At 43.9% G+C, this 21,993-nt stretch overlaps 1 protein-coding gene across 6 annotated transcripts in view; it reads right to left on the reverse strand.

The window, feature by feature from the left end:
- The window catches only part of LOC134917759 (WD repeat-containing protein 49-like), a 201,136-nt gene that overhangs the window by 132,388 nt on the left and 46,755 nt on the right, over positions 1-21,993 (reverse strand). For 3 of the 6 annotated variants that reach the window (XM_063920313.1, XM_063920311.1, XM_063920312.1), the window contains exons 2-4: positions 6,688-6,912; positions 2,733-2,821; positions 1,786-1,878 (exon numbers count right to left, since the gene is read on the reverse strand). In XM_063920313.1, the coding sequence (XP_063776383.1) occupies positions 1,786-1,878; positions 2,733-2,821; positions 6,688-6,912 (407 nt within the window). Of the gene's footprint in view, positions 1-1,785; positions 1,879-2,732; positions 2,822-6,687; positions 6,913-12,164; positions 12,223-12,348; positions 12,401-13,057; positions 13,115-21,993 lie in introns of those variants that run through there. The other 3 variants (XM_063920316.1, XM_063920317.1, XM_063920315.1) reach the window with 3 other exon arrangements.

A 21,993-nucleotide genomic window follows, 5' to 3' on the forward strand; every position in this document is an offset into this window, starting at 1 on the left:
TACAGGGGGAGCGTAAACAGTGGCAACCAGCCAGACTTGGTAAAAGGAGGGTGGGAGAGATATGTGTGTGTGTGTGTGTGTGTGTGTGTGTGTGTGTGTGTGTGTGTGTGTGTGTGTGTGTGTGAGGTGTGTATGTGTGTGTATGTATGGTGTGTGTGTGTGTGTATGGTGGGGGGGTGTGAGGTGTGTATGTGTGTACGCATTATGGACGCTACTACTGGGGGGCATTACGTATAAGGACGCTAATACTGGTGGGCATTACGTATAAGGACGCTACTACTGGCAGGCATTACGTATAAAGATGCTACTACTGTGGCGCATCACGTATAAGGATGCTACTACTGGTGGGCATTACGTATAAGGACGCTACTACTGGTGGGCAATACATATGAGGACGCTGCTACTGGGGGGCATTATGTATAAGGACGCTACAACTGGCGGGCATTGCGTATAAGGATGCTACTACTGGGGGGCATTATGTATAAGGACGCTACTACTGGTGTGCATTACGTATAAAGACGCTACTACTGGGGTGTATTACGTATAAGGATGGTAGTATAGGCGGGCATTACGTATGAGGATACTACTACTGGCGTGCATTATGTATAAAGATGCTACTACTTAGGGGCATTACGTATAAGGATGCTACTACTGACGGGCATAACGTATAAGGACACTACTTCTGGGAGGTATTATGTAAAAGCGGCACTTCTGTGGGCATTATGTATAAAGACACTACTAATGGGGGCATTATGTGAATGAGCAGCACTACTACGTGTGGTGTAATGTGAATAAGATTGTGTTACTGTGTGGCGAAATTTCAAATGGGGGTACTATTGTGTGACCACGTCCCTTCCTTGCGAGACTACACCCCTTTTCCTGACAAGGTGCACGTTGACCCTTTGTGAAGTATGGGAGGGCGCAAATATATAGTTTGCAGGGGGCTCCGAACACCCTAGCAAAGGCCCTGCACCCACATTAGGGATTTGGGAGCTACCTGGGGAATATCATTCTGGGCCTGAGTCAGAGGTGGACGCTAAGCAGTAGGAAGTCGCAGCCGCTACTTGGAAATGATGCTAATGCAGCAGCTGCTGGCCTGTATATTATTGAGTTACCCACCGGTTGCAGCACTAATGCACCATGGTGCGCACAAAGGCACAACACTGGATTTGTGAGAAAGAGGAGCACTAAAAGGTAGGCAACTATAATTTATCCCTCATGTCCCCCATGTGTCTCTCTGCACTATATGTTAGTTTAGTAGCCACTCTGAATGGGGAGAGGCTCCATTATGTCTAGTGCACAACTTGTAGGGAGAATAAGGCTTCTTATATTACAAATGCAGGGTAAATGTGTGATGCAGGCATTGGCAAGTTTCCAGTGAGTCTGCCCTATGTTTTAAAGGGACATCAGTTAAAATGCAAAACCAACCTGGCTTTGCCTATTATAATAATCCCATCTTCCCTTTAATGTTGTATCAATTCAAAAGTGCGTATGCATCATTACTATATAAATCAACTAGTCTACCCATTAATCAAAGTTGAACTGGGCTACAATAAAAGCAATTAATAATGAAAGATGTTAATCCAACAATTTCCTCCTTGAAAATGCAGGGATTAAAAAAAAATTAAAAAAAATTCAGTAAAGGAAATATTGCTGGATTAACGAAAAAAGTAAATATGGAGTTGCATAGATAGACTTATACATAGTTCTTTATACAAAATTTCTGTAAGAGTATTTATTGACTGTAAATTAGGTAACTGTACTAAAACAATACATGAAGATTACCTGTAACCTAGGTGCAGAGGCATCGTCTCCAAACCCACTATCTGGCAATATGGTTCAAAGTTGGAGAGCTCGTAAAGCCGTATCTCTCTGTCACTGGAACGAGACGTATGGGGGTAAGAGGAATAGCTGCAAATTCCTGACAACAGCAACTTTCTGCTGAGTCTGGCTGATGTTTTGAAGTAGTATCATTTAAGGCAACTTTAAATCATCGGCCAGATTTACTGGGAGTTGTCAATGACTGAAATTTTCATGCTATTACATTAGCCCATAATACACACATTACCATCAACTGCTAATCCAGTCATTGAAACATCATCTTCACTTATTTCTGATGTGATTCTATGTCTATAACCATCTGTTCTCCCCCATTGATGGTAAAAGCATTTGACATCAGCCATAAACCATCGATGGACGATGACCATCCCTAATACAGATGAGTCCTTTTACACTGTGGTTTCAGTTGCGCCACATAGCTGCAGTCAAGTGTCTGTCTCGCTCAAAATGTGCAATTTATTCACATAAATAACACTGGCAGTGACAAAACTACTTTTCAAAATTTTACTGATCAATTTCATGTGCGACATTTGTACATCTATGTGCAACTAAATCTGAATCTGTGCAAAATGCGCTTAATCAGTGGCCTCAGCTTTTACTCACACCAGGGGCATGATTCAGATGTGGATGGAGGCGCTATTGCTGCTGCTTACATAGAAGCAGCAGTGATAACACTAATATGTTAATGCAGTGGCAGGCGTCATACCTCCTGCATTCATTCGTGATTCATGCTGCATCCTGGGACGCAGTATCTGATCATATGCGACACCATCGGCTGGCTACGTGACCCATGGGGTTGCGCACGCCACACACCGAAGGTCCAGAGAAGATGCAATAGTTAATGCAATAGTCTTCTTTAAATTACAAAACAGATTATTCTAAGGTATCCTTACCATGTTCCAACAACCAACTTGTTAAACTGAGTCATTAGTGTGGAATCTGAAATCCATTTCATTGTCCTGTTTTGTGGTTTGTTCTCATCCTGTAATACATATGTACATAGGAATCACTGCCACATAAACTTTCAGTATAGTTTTATTGATACTGTGTAACTCGTTTGTCATTGCCAAAGTTGTGGTTTCTTTCAGATCTAGTATAACTGTAGTGTATGTTGTAATGGTTGATTCATGTATTACTTTGCTGATATTAGCTTTGTTGCCTTTTTTTTTTTTTTTTTTTTAAAGCAGTGCACACAAATGTGGGCTATACAGTATATTGCTCTCATTCAGTATGGATTGTTAAAGTAAAAAAATCCCAAAAGGGCGATTTGTGGACTTCTGCGCATGCACTGCGTTCGCACAGCGCATGCGCAAACTAGCGGGGGGATGCAATCAATGAGTGACTGAAGCGGGCGGCTGGGGTGGCAATGGACCACTGGGGTGGAGTCAGCCAGCCAATGCAGGTTTGGCTGGACCGTTTTTGGAGGAAAGCTGCGTGTGACGTCACACGCAGCCGCTCCAATGAAAATGATTGAGACGGACTGCAATGCCTCAGCAATTCGATCGCAATTGTTTTGGAATTGCATCACTGGCCACCAATTAGCATGCTGGGCGGCCTTGACCTGCGCTGGGCGGCTCCTAGCATGCTATAGAAGCAGTTGCAGATTCTGCTTTTTAGTCCAGTGGCCCTCATTCAGTATGGATCTTAATTTTTGAAAATCGCAAACGGGTGATTATCGGATTTTTGCGCATACGCTACGCTTGCACAGCGCATGCGTGAACTAGCAAAGTGCGAGCGCAATTATCAGCCCCATCCGCAGACTGTTGGTGGATTGGGCCAATAGTATGTATTCATGACCTACCACAAATTATCAGTCTGTCATGTAAGAACATTTTGTCTGCCGAAAGCCGCTCCCCACTCCGGCGACGTCCCCCTGAGCACACACCGCATCAGCTCAGTGCTGACGCACTGTGTCTCCCTGCCCGGCCTGCTCCTCTGCACATGCGCAGGATCTCGCTACTCACACAAGATCCCCAGCACAGTCTGGATCCCCCACCTGCCACAGCCAGGGAAAGTTCTGTCCCTGTTGTGGTGTATGGGCATCAACACTATGCAGCAATGTCAAAATACATTGCCTGCACATATCTGCTTGCTATCTTTTAGATAGCAGCACCGATATGGACAGGGGCACATAGTACCCCTGTCACTGAGCTGGCACAGCAGCTATCATACATGGGGGGGGGGGGAGGAGAGGTATAGCGCACATAACGCCATTTCATACATTTACCTTTGTTTCTTCCCTTCCATCAGCTATGGTGACCCTGGATTTGACTGATCCTTTAGCTTCTCTATTAAAATCTATCCAGACCATTTTTTATAAGTGTAAATATTTGTATGTTTTATCGAATGGTACTACTCCAGGTATTAGAGATAATCTATTGGAGACTTGATGGTTTGATATACCTGACATTTCTCACTCGGACATCCTGTTTAAACACTTCCATTATTCTATGAAAATATTGCAGTCTTCCTACCTTCAGGAGGTACATATCAGGACACTGTATAGAGCCTATACATCGCCTGCACAACGCAAACATATGGTTTCGATGGTAACAGGAGAATGTGTTAAGTGTCACATGCAAAACGCCAAGTGTCTACTCTGTCTTTAGTCTTGTATGAAAATTAAGAGGTACTGGAATAAAGTTATCATGTTTCTTAATAATATTTTCAATGCGCATCTCATCCCTGACGCGCATCTCATCCCTGACGCGCATCTCATCCCTGACGCTCATCTCATCCCTGACGCTCATCTCATCCCTGACGCGCATCTCATCCCTGACGCGCATCTTATCCCTGACGCGCATCTCATCCCTGACAAGCATCTCATCCCTGACGCGCATTTTAACCCTGACGCGCATCCTATCCCTGACACCCATCTTATCTCTGATGCGCATCTCATCCCTGACGCGCATCTTATCCCTGATGATCTCATCTCTGAAACGCATCTCATCCCTGATACGCATCTCATCCCTGACGCGCATCTCATCCCTGCCGCGCATCTTATCCCTGACGATCATCTCATCCCTGACGCGCATCTCATCCCTGATGATCTCATCCCTGAAACGCATCTCATCCCTGACGCGCATCTCATCCCTGATTATCTCATCCCTGAAACGCATCTTATCCCTGACGCGCATCTCATCCCTGACAAGCATCTCATCCCTGACGCGCATTTTAACCCTGACGCGCATCCTATCCCTGACACGCATCTTATCTCTGAAACGCATCTCATCCCTGACGCGCATCTTATCCCTGATGATCTCATCCCTGAAACGCATCTCATCCCTGACGCGCATCTTATCCCTGACGCGCATCTCATCCCTGATGATCATCTCATCCCTGACGCGCATCTCATCCCTGATGATCTCATCCCTGAAACGCATCTCATCCCTGACGCGCATCTCATCCCTGACGCGCATCTCATCCCTGACGCGCATCTTATCCCTGATGATCATCTCATCCCTGATGCGCATCTCATCCCTGATGATCTCATCCCTGAAACGCATCTCATCCCTGATGCGCATCTCATCCCTGATTATCTCATCCCTGAAACGCATCTTATCCCTGACGCGCATCTCATCCCTGACAAGCATCTCATCCCTGACGCGCATTTTAACCCTGACGCACATCCTATCCCTGACATGCATCTTATCTCTGACGTGCATCTCATCCCTGACGCGCATCTTATCCCTGATGATCTCATCCCTGAAACGCATCTCATCCCTGACGTGCATCTCATCCCTGACGCGCATCTTATCCCTGATGATCATCTCATCCCTGACGCGCATCTCATCCCTGATGATCTCATCCCTGAAACGCATCTCATCCCTGACGCGCATCTCATCCCTGATGCGCATCTTATCCCTGATGATCTCATCGCTGAAATGCATCTTATCCCTGATGATCTCATCGCTGAAACGCATCTTATCCCTGACGCGCATCTCATCCCTGATGCGCATCTCATCCCTGACGCGCATCTTATCCCTGACACGCATCTCATCCCTGACGCGCATCTCATCCCTGATGCACTAGTCTGTCTATGTTTAAATTTTATACATTGGGTCCTTAGATCCTTATACAACATGAAACCCTTTCTTACCATTGTACTTACGCTGGCCACAAAATTGATTTTGATACATGTGCTTTTCCTTCTCTTACTTAAACTATCTTCTATTCCATACTCCCTTCGACAGCACCAAATCCCTCAGTTTTCTGCCACCCTGATATTTATTTCAGTGTCGTCTGCTGATGTAGAAATGTTTCTATACCCTGTCCTATATTGTATTGAACTGTAGGTTACTGTCTTCTTGTTTTGCCTACTTGTTTATGTACTCTGCAATTGGGCGCTGCCGGATTCCTTGTGGTGTCATATAAATAAAGGATAATAATAAATAACAAAACTTAGCTTACTTTGCTCTTTCCAGTATTGATGCATTGGTCAATTTTGTTTTATTAGTACATTCTTGAAACGTATAATGGATTGGACTAAGTTGATTTAACATATATTCTTTGTTAGGGACCATTGTGCTATTGCATATGTGAGGTTCTCATGGGAGGGATCCTATAATAGAAAACACGATCTTAAGCTGGCATTAGCTACCGGGAGCTAGCTCTGGAATGCAATGAATATCAGATCTTAATAAATCTCACAAATAGCTGTCCCCACAGAAACCAATGCTGGCTGTTTATGTTATAGAAAACTGTGGACTGCAGTAGATATTTGCGATATGTGGTTCCTCCTAGATACATCCTGTAGATAGCCCCTACATTTCTTTTGAAAACTAGCACAAAGGCACGACATGCCTGACCAGTTATTCATCACATGACAGACTCACACAAGTCCCTCACCAGTATACAGCGACTTTTTTTCAGCTTAAGATCCGGTGTCCAAACGGAGACTAAACCATCTTGTCCTACTGCCAGTAGTGCATTATCAGGCATGGGAGAGATCTGGACAAATGTCTCCCTGTGTGGTGTATCTGATACTATTGCAGGAAGGTTGAAGGAGACTTTGTTATTGTCTTGCTGTGGAAGACGATGCTGCAGAGGCTCCTGGCCTTCCATTTGTCCAACCTGTCAATAAAAGAATATATATATATAATATATATATTTGCAGAGAAAACTTACACTTATATCTATCCACTTACACACAGTTGAGTCACATTATTATGACCACCTCCTACATATGATGTTGGCAGTGCGTAGCCCATGAAGTACGTCACGTGTGGTGAGCTGGCTTGGTGGGTATATACAGTACATATCACTTGTTGTTGTCATGGATAAAAGGACGATTTATCCGAGTTGCAGCTGCAGTGCTGCAGAAATCACTGGGGAAATTGTGCGGCACCATTTTCCTGGTGTTTTGCCCATGCTCTCTAGACTCTGGGACAGCGCTAGGGACCCTAGTGCCCAGACATACAGCGCTGCTGGCTAGAGAGGAGGGAGCCCAGATGAAGCCTGCATACGGGCCTCCTCCTCTCTAGAAAAGCCCATGCATATGGGGTCCATATATGATACATGGGTGTAGTATGGTATGCCGGCATCCGGGCTCCCGGCGACCAGCATACCGGCGCCGGGAGCTCGACCACCGACATACCGACAGCGTGGCGAGCGCAAATGAGCCCCTTGCGGGCTCGCTGCGCTCGCCACGCTGCGGGCGCGGTGGCGCGCTATTTTATTCTCCCTCCAGGGGGGTCGTGGACCCCCACGAGGGAGAAAAAGTGTCGGTATGTCAGCTGTCAGGATTCCAGCGCCGGTATACTGTGCACCGGGATCCCAACAGTCGACATACTGAAGACCACCCATGATACAATAAACCTGCAAAAACAATGGATTTCAGATTTTCAGCATTTTTCTATTCCATACACCATGTCCTTAACTTAAAGTATTTTTAATATTACTAACTAAAGAAAAAGATGGAAAAGAGGAGATTGTTCTGTCCACTTTTACATTCACATGCCATCCTGGAGGATGCGAGTTTGGTGGTATTATAACTATGCTGCTTAAATGTCTGGTATCAACTCTCAACGATAAGTATATAGTTTTACTGGTTTAATCGCACAAGGGAACATATACTTATAATAACTCAGGATTGCCATCCTAAAGATGTAAGTATAACAAAAAACTAAATGCAGAGAAAGCAGAAAGCTGAATCCAATGGTAGTTTTCATAGGCATTGAAGAAATGCAGGATACACAAGTAACCGAGGGCCTATTCATGGTTGTTAGCGAAGCAAAAAAGCACACAACTGGGCAAAATCATGCTGCACTGCAGGTGGGGCAGATGTAACACGTGCAGAGAGAGTCAGATTTGGGTGGGGTGTGTTCAAACTGAAATCTAAATTGCAGTGTAAAAATAAAGCTACAGTATTTAACATTTGTGGGCTGCATGCAAAAGCAGCCAGTATTTACCCTACATGGAAACAATGTAACCCACCCAAATCTAAATCTTAATGCATGTTACATCTGCCCTACCTGCAGTGCAACATGGTTTTGCCTAGTTGTGTGCTTTTTTGCTTTGCTAACAACCCTGAATCAGGACCTGAGAGTCCAAACAGAAAATATTTGAATAAAAATTCAACTTAAATTTAAATGAAGTTTAAGCAACATAAAGTAGAAGCCCGGGCCATAACAAGGGGATCCATTCAAAATACCGACACAGGAATCATGACACCCGTCCAGTACAGGTTGAGATACTGGCGTTGGAATCCCAAAGGGAAATACAGGCGGGAGGGTTAGGCTTTGGCTACAGCGGGGGGTTTGGGTTAGGCTGAGGAGGGGGAAGGTTAGGGTTAGGTTGCGGGGAGGTGGTGTAGAAATAGGCACCGCTGGGGGGGAAGAGGGGTAGGTTTAGGCCCTAAGGGGGGAGGTAAGGGTTAGATTGTAGTAAGGGGTTGTAGGGTTAGGGGTGAGATTTACTACTTACCTCACCCCTGTCGGGAACTTAACCTTTGAGATGCCAGCGTCTGTGTTGTGACTGCCAGCATCCTGTCCACTGGGATCGCATATTGATCCCATAACAAAGGGTGGGTGAGTGGTGCTGCCACCCAGGACACAGAGGTTGTCACAGTTGCTCCCCTGTGGCACCACAATTTGGCTTACAGCACCCTGCAACCTAGTAAGCTGCCGCAGAGCAGCTCCACCATCATCGCAACATCACATCACATGGTCAGGGGACAAGACAGGCACAAGGCAGACTCTTGCCCTGCTACAGCACTGGTACAAGCTGTTAAAGCCAAGGTAATATAGCATAGGCTGTAGTACTGATAGGAATGGCTGATTAGTTAAAACTTACAAAGTACAGAGGGGCTAATTCAGATCTGATCGCAGTAGCAAATTTGTTAGCTAATAGGCAAAACCATGTGCACTGCAGGGGGGGGGGGGGCAGATATAACATGTGCAGAGAGAGTTAGGTTAGGGTGGGTTATTTTGTTTCTGTGCAGGGTGAATACTGGCTGCTCACTCCAAGCATCAAGATATTTTGGTACAAAACTTTCTGAATTTGGTCACAAAGACAAAGAGGAATTTCACGATCCAACATGATAATAAAACACACACTTGCCAACCAAGGAATGGCTTCAGAAAAGACTGTAGTCTTGATATGACCCAGTCAGTGCTAAGACCTATGACCCAGTCAGTGCTAAGACCTCGATTACATTGAAAACCTGCGTAAAGTGGACTGTGATCAGGAGCCCCGTTTACTATATTGCCCAGTGTGTATGCAGCTGACGATGTATAGCCAGGACGCGGCATGACGTCACTGTGCGATATCGCACAGTGTCTATTCCCGCCATCGGGCGGGCCGGGAGGGGACACATTAGGCGATGTCACTCACAGAGCATATCGCCTAGTGTGTACCCACCTTAAGGGGTAAATTTATGAAGATTTGTCTTTTGCTGAGTTTGCATTTTCGGGTGTGTTTAGCCATTTTTTCAAACACAGACATTTACTAAAGCCAAACACACGTGTTGCATCAATACGAACTTCAGAACATGGGGGGTCATTCCGAGTTGTTCGCTCGCAAGCTGCTTTTAGCAGCTTTGCACACGCTAAGCCGCCTACTGGGAGTGAATCTTAGCTTATCAAAATTGCGAACGAAAGATTCGCAATATTGCGAAAAGACTTCTCTGTGCAGTTTCTGAGTAGCTCGAGACTTACTCTGCCAGTGCGATCAGTTCAGTGCTTGTCGTTCCTGGTTTGACGTCACAAACACACCCAGCGTTCGCCCAGACACTCCTCCATTTCTCCAGCCACTCCCGCGTTTTTCCCAGAAACGGTAGCGTTTTTTCACACACTCCCATAAAACGGCCAGTTTCCGCCCAGAAACACCCACTTCCTGTCAATCACATTACGATCACCAGAACGAAGAAAAAACCTCGTAATGCCGTGAGTAAAATACCTACCTGCATAGCAAATTTACTCGGCGCAGTCGCACTGCGGACATTGTGCATGCGCATTAGCGACTAATCGCTCCGTTGCGAGAAAAAAATAACGAGCGAACAACTCGGAATGACCCCCATGGGTCAAATCACAAATACAATCAAATACACCTTCGGGCAAGCTCGCAAGTACTTTCCATAGAAAACAACAGTACACAGAAATTTACCAAGAATTATGCTTGCAAATACACCTGAGAATTAGGCAAACTTGGGCCAGAATACCCTTTGACATCCCCCTAGGCAGCGTGTTTGGAGAAGAACAGTGGCTGCTACCATGGTAACAGGCGCTATTGGTTGTGAATCACACTGATCTGTGCAGGCTTCTCAAAATACGATGATCACAGACAGGACTTTCAACTTCAACCAAAACACGGCTGAACACACACACACACACACACACACACACACACACACTATTAAACATGACTAGACTTGACTGCATACATCATTGAAAAACATGATTCGTAGTAAATTTCCGTGTTTGTTTCAGAAAAATTCATCCATGTCCGATCGATCATCAGCAAAATATGAATCTCAGTACATCTAGCCCTCACATTAAATAATACACTTACCGGTATTTAACATAATTGTCTATAGCCCAGACATGTCCTCCCATTGTTACAGTTGCAGAAAGCTCCTTGACAGCTATATGACCTTCTGGTGTAATTGGTTTTATAAAGGCAGAGCAGAATGCAGTAACTATGCTATGATCCCTGACAGTTCAGTGGCAAATGCAGGATTTGTAGAGGGGGTTTCCAAATACAATCCACAATCTCCCACTCTGCAGCACATTGGCGCAAGTCTGGGAGAGCGGTAGAAGAACCTAATAATGGCCTTATACATTAATGTAAATGTCTTTTTATACACTGGATACTGTATGGAATACAATTTTAATATCTAACACTATAGATGGTCTATAGTGTAGGCTGTATCAAACATTTAAATAATATAAAAACGTGATCAGGAAAAGGTCAAACATATAATAATAAATAAATACACAAACATAATAGAATCAGTACTGCACTGTCTAAGCATACATTCTCCCACCTCATGGTAAGGCTCCTGTCTCTTCTTCCTGGTAGCTACTCTCTGGTTCAGTGCACATATTGAGAAGCTGTAACCACTGGGCATGTGAAGCAGCTCTGCTCTGGCCCATAAACTTGAAACTGCATGATGTGGGGGCAGACGAGGGTTTCCTTTGCCTATGGGCTTGCTGATGCTGTATATATACACAGTACATATGTATTCTAACGTGCTCTATGTTATAAATTGTATCATATTACACCCCTTGGATTTCCATGCCCCTTATAAAAGCACCTAACCTATGGCCTTATGTCTTTATAGTGTCAAAGAAGCTCAATGGAACTTCCAATATCCTTATGGTTTACAGTAGCAGATGCAAACAAAGCTATATGCAGCTATAACCTTTTGGAACTAGAACTCTAGCAGAACTATGCAAAAAAAAAAACAAATCATCAGCAACAGTCTAAATGCAGGCCTCTGTGTAATTGTGATTCTATTTTTAAATAGTATCTATGATACTGGACCTAATGTCTTTGAAGCAAAAGCTCATTCATTCCTCTTCAGGTGATAAACCAAGGATCATTTCACTCCCTCCTTTATCAATCACATTGTATATCAGAAAAATGTGTTAATTGCCAGAAGAAAACTCATATACTTTGCAAAAGAAACGAGACATATCCTGTGATGCACAGAGAATCATTTCAGTCTATCCTGTATCAATCAGATTATATATATATATATATATATATATATATAGATATATAGATATATATAGATATATATCATAAAAATATGTTAATCCCCACAAGAAAACTCATATCCTTTGTGAAAGAAACAAGACATGTCATGTGATTAGAATACTTACAGAGAGCGGAATAAACAGCGCTGGGTATTGCCTAGGACAACTGTACAGGATAGTGCCAGCAGCAGTCTGCCTACTCTAAAAAGGTTGTGTAGTTAGCCAAGTAGAGATTGCTATGGTGACATACTTTAGAAACAGTCAGTGACACTGGGTTAAGAATAAGTAGAACAATAGTGAATGCAAATACCTTTCTATAGAGGTCACTGACCTTTTCTTACTGCCAGATATCTTATTATAATCTGTGTAAACGGAAGAGAGGAAAAAGGTATAATTGCTCATTTGCATGTCTTCACCCAATATTAGTTGCTATTATACCTGCACTGGAAAATATAATTACAACACTTACTATGTGTGTCTGAATACACTGACAAATTGTGTGTATTCATAATGTCAGTATGTTAAAAATAAAAAAATGATTTATTGAAATCACAGGAAAAGCAAGGTATAAATTAAAAAGTACAATAGTACATTAGTTTTCTAATGTAAACTCCAGTTTTTAACATTCATCATTTGTGCCATTTCACAGCTCTTAAAAGTTCGCAGCCTGGTCTCACAGCTTGGAGTTTTGCCCCAAAGTGATCCACAATTACCAATGGGATGGGTAGAATATGCCGGCGGTCAGAATACCGACAGCGGCATTCCGATAATCTGAATCCCGACAGGGGAAGGTAAATATACTAACCCACCTCCGCAGCCTAACCCTAACACTCTACGGAGGCACCTGAACCTGACCCCCCTTTCCCGCAGCCGAAACCTAAACCGCCCCTAATCCTCCGGCCGGGTGCCTAACACTACCCTCCCTCCCCACAGCGTAAATCTAACCCTACCGGGCAGCAGCCTAACCCTCGCCCTGCAGCCCAAATCTAACCCCCTTCCCCCTCCCCTGCATGGCTTACCTCTCCTAGCAGCCAGCGCACGACCGTTCAGGGGTCCCGGCGGTCGGCATTCCGGCGCCTTGTGACCCTATTTAGGATGCCGGTCTTGGCATTCTGAGTAGTGTTGGGATCCTGGCGTCTCTATTTTGACTGCCGGGAACCCGACCAACAGGATCTTGACTGGATCCCTCACCAATCACTTTAATGAAGTACAATGGTACATTGATTTACATAGGCTGAAGAGCACTACATAAGGTACAATACTTACACATGTGCGGACGTTATGCAGTCAGGATCCAAACAGCGGTATCAAGACTGTAAGAATTCTGATGGTAAACACTGGGGTTAAGGTTAGGCACTAGGGGGAGGGTTAGGTTGCGGAAGGGGGGGGCAGTTTTAGGATCAGGCTGCGTGAGGGGGTGGTTAGGGTTAGGCTGTGTGAAGGGACTCTTAAAGTTAGTCTGCAGGAGCCGGGGTGGGTTATGGTTAAAATACCAGGATCGGTCAGGATTCTGAATGCTGTCGACATTCTGACTGTTGGGATTCTGACCACCAGGATTCCGATACCATCCCGTGAGGATTTATGGTACAATAATACATAGTAAGCTGTTAATTTTCACTATGTATATGAGACCCAGACATTACTAATTCCAAAAACTTGCTGAAATATGATTGACCGAGGTTTAAAATTTGCATCATGCAGGATTTGAAAACAGTTGAATTGCTCTTTTTAATTCATTTTATGAAGTTTACAGATAATTTTGTATGCAAATGTCATTCAATGAAAATATAATTGTATTAAAATTCATAAAACCATTGTAATTCAGCTATTACCTGATCACGTATAGTCATATAATAGGCCCACTACTATACTGTTGTTTGCAGGAATCTATGACCTGGAAACTGTACTTGTTCTAGGATATAAGATTGCCACCTAGCAATAGCAGGCCTTCTGAATGTTGCTGAAGGCAGGGAAACTGAAAAGAATGTTCACTTTGCTGCCATACTGATGAGGAAACCATACATGCTCACAGCTGCTGCTCTCCTGTACATGAGATGTAGGCAAAATACCGAATGTCGGGATCCCGGCATTCAGGAGACCGACGCCGGAATCCCAACAGCTGGTAAAATACTGACAGACGGAATCCCGACCACCTCCGGGTATTCCTTGATTGGTGGCGTGGACCTGTACAACCTGTGGCGAGCAAAGCGAGCCACCGGCCCCAAAGCGCGTCAAGGGGACTCGCTGCCGGGATTCCGGCAGGTGGGATGCTGCTGTCGGTATCCTGACAGCCGGAATCCCGTCTTCCGGTAATACATATGTATTCCTTGTACACCCACCATCATCTTTGTGTGTCCACTTATCAGAAGCTTACTGATGGCAATCCCAAGAACTGTAATGTGAAGTTTAAAATCTAAATACTGTAATACACAAGTCAAGAAACTGATACAATATACTGTACATGAAACTGGTCTGTCAGCTAGTAATAGCAAGACATATCAACTGGGAAACAGGGATGTAGTTATGTGACCGGCGGTCGGGATCCCAACAGCCCGGCATGCCGACTGACAGGAACTATTCCCACTCGGGGGTGTCCAAAACACCCATAGAGTGGGAACAGAACCTGTGGAGAGCGCAGTAAGCCACCGAACCCGCAGTAAGCCAGCGAACAGGCACAGCGAGCCCACAAGGGGCTTTGTTCCGCTCGCCCCCCAGCCGGCAATCTAAAGCTTGGGATCCCGGCATCGGTATGGTGACCAGGGAATCCCAAATGCTGGTCACCCGAACCCAACCCGTGAAATATTGTATGAAGACGTAGCAAAGTGAACACAGGGATATGAAATTGTTAGCATCAGGGGTTAAAGTGAGCCGGAATGGGGCGGAACTGCGTTCCGTCAGTTCTACTTGGAGACGGAACGCAGATCCGCCTCCTCCGGCTCACCTAACCCGCTGTGTGCCGGCGCCGCAGGGAGATGCCGGGCGCCCGCTGAGATTGTGTTACCAGCGGGCGCCCGGCTCTCTCTCCACAGCGGAAGCCGGCAGCAGGAGCTCACTACTGAGCTCCGGCTTCCAGCGCTGTCACTGTGCGCTATGGGAGTCATGACGTCTCTCTCATAGTGCTGGGGAGCCGGACACCAGGAGGATCACAACGGTCGGACACGGGGCTTGGTAAGTGTGGTGGGTTTTTTTTGTTTTTTTTATGTGTTAGCAGCGCGTTTACTGGGGGCAAGCTACAGGGGGCTATCCACTGGGGGCAAACTACAAAGGGTAAACTACTGGGGGCAAACTACCGGGGCGCATTACTACTGGGGGTAAACTACTGGGGGCATAACTACAGGGGCTAAACTACTGGGGGCAACACTATTTAGGGCTAAACTACAGGTGGGCTAAACTACAAAGGGGCAAACTACAGGGGGCATTACTACAAGGGGGCATTACTGCAAGGGGGCATTACTTCTGGGGGCAAGCTACATGGGGCTAGCTACTGGGGGCAAGCTACTGGGGTCAAACTACAGGGGGCTATCCACTGGGGGAAAACTACAAAGGGTAAACTACTGGGGGCAAACTACAGGGGCGCATTACTACTGGGGGTAAACTACTGGGGGCATAACTACAGGGGCTAAACTACTGGGGGCAACACTATTTAGGGCTAAACTACAGGTGGGCTAAACTACAAAGGGGCAAACTACAGGGGGCATTACTACAAGGGGGCATTACTACAAGGGGGCATTACTTCTGGGGGCAAGCTACATGGGGCTAGCTACTGGGGGCAAGCTACTGGGGTCAAACTACAGGGGCGCATTACTACTGGGGCATAACTACAGGGGGAGCATTACTACTTAGGGCAAACTACTGGGGGCATAACTACAGGGGCTAAACTTCTAGGGGCATTACTACTTGGGGGCTAAACTACAAGGGGCAAACTACAGGGGGCTTTACTACTGGGGGCTAAACTACAAGGGGGCTAAACTACTGGGGGCATTACTACTTGGGGCAAACTCCTGGGGGCAAGCTACTGGGGGCAAAATACAGGGGTGTATTACTACTGGGGGCATAACTACAGGGGCATTACTACTGGGGGCTAAACTACAGGGGGGCTAAACTACAAGGGGAAAACTACACGGGGGCATAACTGCAGGGGCTAAACTACTGGTGGCATTCCCACTGGGATGCTAAACTAAAGTGGGGGTAAACTACTGGGGTCATAACTGCAGGGGCTAAACTACTGGGGGCATAACTACTGGGGCTAAACGACTGGGGACATTACTACAGGCGACATTACTACTGGGGCAATACTACACCGGTGCATTACCATTAAGGGCATTACTAATGGGGGCACTACTGAGGGCATTGTAAATGGGGCACTTCATAAGGGTCATCACTCCTGGGGACATAAGGGGCACTACTACTGGGGGCATTGCATAAGCGGCACCACTACTATGGGCTCTATATAAGGGACACTACCAGTACAGTGGACATTGCATAAGGAGCACTACTACTGTGGTCATTGTAAAAGGGGCACTACTGCTGTGGGCATTGTGTTTTACGGGGTGCTACTACTGTGTGCATTATGTGTATTAGGGGTGCTACTACTGTGGGCATTATTACTATTGTGTGACCACGCTCCTTTCTTTTTGAGACCACGCCCCTTTTTTGCAATACTTTTATTGCATGGGTGCCGGGGGGGGGGGGGGGGGGGATTCCACCATCTCTCTAGGACCACTTAAGCACTTGTTAGCACACATAACTTCTTAGAATATGTAATTTACTGTTTTTGTTTATTTGTTACCTTCTGACAACATTATTTTCTTGTGTAGACTTGAAATAGAACTTGGCATAAGTAAACTTGATTCATTTAAATATGAGATTGTAAAACTTATGTTTACTTCTTGTCCTTGTGAGTAACTGTGCGTAGCTTTTTCTGATGCTTTTCAGCACTTGTATGAAATGGAAGGCAAAACCAACATTCTTTATTTTTTTTATGCAGCAGCATGAAAATTGTGGGATAGGAATGGTGCTGAAACTACGTCATAGGGGTCAATCAAGTTACCTGCGAAGACTTCGCGGGTGCAAGTAAGTGCGGCTGTATGCTGCCCTTATGGTACTGTAGACTTTAGGGTACTGCAGATTTAAGGGTCTGCATGAAAAAATCTGCAAGTCTGACACTAAAAGGGGCAGCAAAGAGTTCTTGTTTGGGTGCCGTTGCCGACGTTTCAAAGCTTGCGTGATTCGCTGCTGTGTCCGAAGACTCTGCATTAGAGATGAGCGGGTTCGGTTCCTCGGAATCCGAACCCGCCCGAACTTCATGTTTTTTTACACGGGTCCGAGCGACTCGGATCTTCCCGCCTTGCTCGGTTAACCCGAGCGCGCCCGAACGTCATCATGACGCTGTCGGATTCTCGCGAGGCTCGGATTCTATCGCGAGACTCGGATTCTATATAAGGAGCCGCGCGTCGCCGCCATTTTCACACGTGCATTGAGATTGATAGGGAGAGGACGTGGCTGGCGTCCTCTCCATTTAGATTAGAAGAGAGAGAGTGAGATTGAGACAGAGACACTTGATTTACTGGAGCTTAGGAGTACTAGAGAGTGCAGAGTTTACTAGTGACTGACCACTGACCAGTGACCACCAGTGCAGTTTTATTTAATATAATCCGTTCTCTGCCTGAAAAAAACGATACACAGTGACTCAGTCACATACCATATCTGTGCTCAGCCCAGTGTGCTGCATCATCTATGTATAATATCTGACTGTGCTCACACAGCTTAATTGTAGGGGAGACTGGGGAGCAGTTATAGGTTATAGCAGGAGCCAGGAGTACATACATATTATTAAAATTAAACAGTGCACACTTTTGCTGCAGGCAGGAGTGCCACTGCCAGTGTGACTGACCAGTGACCTGACCACACTGACCACCAGTATAGTATACTATATTGTGATTGCCTAAAAAAGTTAAACACTCGTCGTGTGACTTGTGTGGTGTTTTTTTTTTTATTCTATAAAAAACTCATTCTGCTGACAGACAGTGTCCAGCAGGTCCGTCATTATATAATATATACCTGTCCGGCTGCAGTAGTGATATATATATATTTTTTATATCATTATTTATCATCCAGTCGCAGCAGACACAGTACGGTAGTTCACGGCTGTAGCTACCTCTGTGTCGGCACTCGGCAGTCCATCCATAATTGTATACCACCTACCCGTGGTTTTTTTTTTCTTTCTTCTTTATACATACTACATCTCATTATCATCCAGTCTATATTAGCAGCAGACACAGTACAGTACGGTAGTCCACGGCTGTAGCTACCTCTGTGTCGGCACTCGGCAGTCCATCCATAATTGTATACCACCTACCCGTGGTTTTTTTTTTCTTTCTTCTTTATACATACTACATCTCATTATCATCCAGTCTATATTAGCAGCAGACACAGTACAGTACGGTAGTCCACGGCTGTAGCTACCTCTGTGTCGGCACTCGGCAGTCCGTCCATAATTGTATACCACCTACCCGTGGTTTTTTTTCTTTCTTCTTTATACATACATACTACATCTCATTATCAACCAGTCTATATTAGCAGCAGACACAGTACAGTACGGTAGTCCACGGCTGTAGCTACCTCTGTGTCGGCACTCGGCAGTCCATCCATAATTGTATACCACCTACCGGTGGTTTTTTTTTTCTTTCTTCTTTATACATACTACATCTCATTATCATCCAGTCTATATTAGCAGCAGACACAGTACAGTACGGTAGTCCATGGCTGTAGCTACCTCTGTGTCGGCACTCGGCAGTCCATCCATAATTGTATACCACCTACCCGTGGTTTTTTTTTCTTTCTTCTTTATACATACTACATCTCATTATCATCCAGTCTATATTAGCAGCAGACACAGTACAGTACGGTAGTCCACGGCTGTAGCTACCTCTGTGTCGGCACTCGGCAGTCCATCCATAATTGTATACCACCTACCCGTGGATTTTTTTTCTTTCTTCTTTATACATACATACTACATCTCATTATCAACCAGTCTATATTAGCAGCAGACACAGTACAGTACGGTAGTCCACGGCTGTAGCTACCTCTGTGTCGGCACTCGGCAGTCCGTCCATAATTGTATACCACCTACCCGTGGTTTTTTTTTCTTTCTTCTTTATACATACATACTACATCTCATTCTCATCCAGTCTATATTAGCAGCAGACACAGTACAGTATGGTAGTCCACGGCTGTAGCTACCTCTGTGTCGGCACTTGGCAGTCCATCCATAATTGTATACCACCTACCCGTGGTTTTTTTTTTCTTTCTTCTTTATACATACTACATCTCATTATCAACCAGTCTATATTAGCAGCAGACACAGTACAGTACGGTAGTCCACGGCTGTAGCTACCTCTGTGTCGGCACTCGGCAGTCCATCCATAATTGTATACCACCTACCCGTGGTTTTTTTTTCTTTCTTCTTTATACATACATACTACATCTCATTATCATCCAGTCTATATTAGCAGCAGACACAGTACAGTACGGTAGTCCACGGCTGTAGCTACCTCTGTGTCGGCACTCGGCAGTCCATTCATAATTGTATACTAGTATCCATCCATCTCCATTGTTTACCTGAGGTGCCTTTTAGTTGTGCCTATTAAAATATGGAGAACAAAAATGTTGAGGTTCCAAAATTAGGGAAAGATCAAGATCCACTTCCACCTCGTGCTGAAGCTGCTGCCACTAGTCATGGCCGAGACGATGAAATGCCAGCAACGTCGTCTGCCAAGGCCGATGCCCAATGTCATAGTACAGAGCATGAAAAGAAAGAGATCACAAAACGGAGACCGTTTGTGATAACCCGGCGCTGTAATAGTGTAAATAGTTATATATTTGAGATGTTTCAGCAGCTAAGCATAAACAACTTGCCAGGTTGCAACGTTAAAATCTAGAGAGAAAAAAAGGAGGGGAGTATGCTTTGCGCTTGAAACAATATATCAAAAATTATATGTGCAGTCGGACAAAGAAGATAGACTCAGTACAACCTCAAAATGATAATAAAAAAACACTTTTATGGTATCAATTAAAGCAGAATATGCCACATATAGAATGAATTAAAATAATGACAGTTTTACAATTTGTTAGATAAACTAAACTGAAAATAAAAATAAACATAAGAATAAAAATAAAACAGTTAAATGATTATATTCAAATGGTGATAATAAAAAAATCACAACACTGGCGTCCAAGTGTATTATTTTGGGTTTGTAATTCCCGCAGGGATAATTGACAGTCTCACAGTCTCAGATATTAATATAGTTCTTTAAAGGAAAGGTGCAATCTGTAATTAATGCTCCCGTGCTGGTTCCTGCGTTAGTGTAGAAACAGGGTCCTCATTAGATGAAATACACGAGGAGTAATAATGTGTGCTTTATTTCCTGTTATAATTACAGCTGGTAGTTGCCGTCTTTCCCGGTAAGGTTTTGTTAATTATAAATATAGCAGCAATGTTCAATTTAGATGGATTTAGCCGCCGTGAACAAACTACTGGGAACAGGTGTTAGGCCCCACAGCGGGGGTCACACAGAACTCACCCGACCAGTGTTTGTACAGCCGTGCGGCAATGATGAATCCAGCGTGCGGCAAAAAGCTGTGACCGAAGCTGTCACGGTTATGCTGAGCTGCGGACTGGGTCCTTTCGGCGGGTATCACCAAGTGAGAAGTGTATCGAGAGTGGGCGTCAACGCGTTTCGTCTCCTAGCAACGGAGACTTCCTCAAGACGGATACTTCCCCTCTCCATGATCACAAATATATACCTGTCTGATTGCTTTCATGGCAATCAGTTGTGGTTAATTGATACTTAAAATTATTATAAACGATTAAACACAAAATAAGAAACATACTGGAGGTATAAATGTAATAAAATTCATATACAAGTAATATTCTAAGATACTAACCATATGTACTGAGTCAATCTTGTATAGTTTACTAAAATGTAGACTTAATGATTTAATTAGGATCAATTTGGACTTCAATTGTCAAAGTCCATCTGGGTTTTTGTATCACTTAGTATCTGCATGCTTTGTAGCTTCTGATAGTAAACTCACGGATCATGTGTAGATGTTTGTTTTATGTTGATATAGTACTTAATGAATAAATTGTGAATAGAGCTACAATAGCCAGTATTTTATTTTAAAAGACCAGACAAAAAAGATGAAAGAATAATAAAAAACTAATAAATAAAAAATAAATAATATATGAATGTATAGTTTACTAAAATGTAGACTTAATGATTTAATTAGGATCAATTTGGACTTCAATTGTCAAAGTCCATCTGGGTTTTTTTATCACATAGTATCTGCATGCTTTGTAGCTTCTAATAGTAAACCCACGGATCATGTGTAGATGTTTGTTTTATATTGATATAGTACTTAATGAATAAATTGTGAATAGAGCTACAATAGCCAGTATTTTATTTTAAAAGACCAGACAAAAAAGATGAAAGAATAATGAAAAACTAATAGATAAAAAATAAATAATAAAGAGATGATAAAAACCAATGAGGATTTTTTATGCAAAAAGAACATTTATGCTTGGATAATTTGTTGTCTTTGAGGGATCTTTTAAATTGTTCACAGAAAACACATATAAAGAAAAAATTACAGCCAATAATAGTAATGAAATATGATAATAAAGTAAAATAAAAAATGAAAAATGAAAAAATGAGATGATGAAGGATGAAAAAATACTTTTTAAGCTTTGAAATCAAAAATGAAAAATATTCTTTGCTGCTCAGGAAAATATCTATGAAGATAGAAGAAATGGTCTAGAGACCAAGAAGATTATAGATTAAACAAAGTAAGAACTTATAATAAACAAAAAATCAGATCAGAGAACCCTAGATATACTAATAATTACTCAAATGAATCCTACCACAGATCCCCTCAAATTAAATCGCAATCAAAT

This window comes from Pseudophryne corroboree, chromosome 1 (assembly GCF_028390025.1).
Source record: "Pseudophryne corroboree isolate aPseCor3 chromosome 1, aPseCor3.hap2, whole genome shotgun sequence".
NCBI lineage: Eukaryota > Metazoa > Chordata > Amphibia > Anura > Myobatrachidae > Pseudophryne > Pseudophryne corroboree.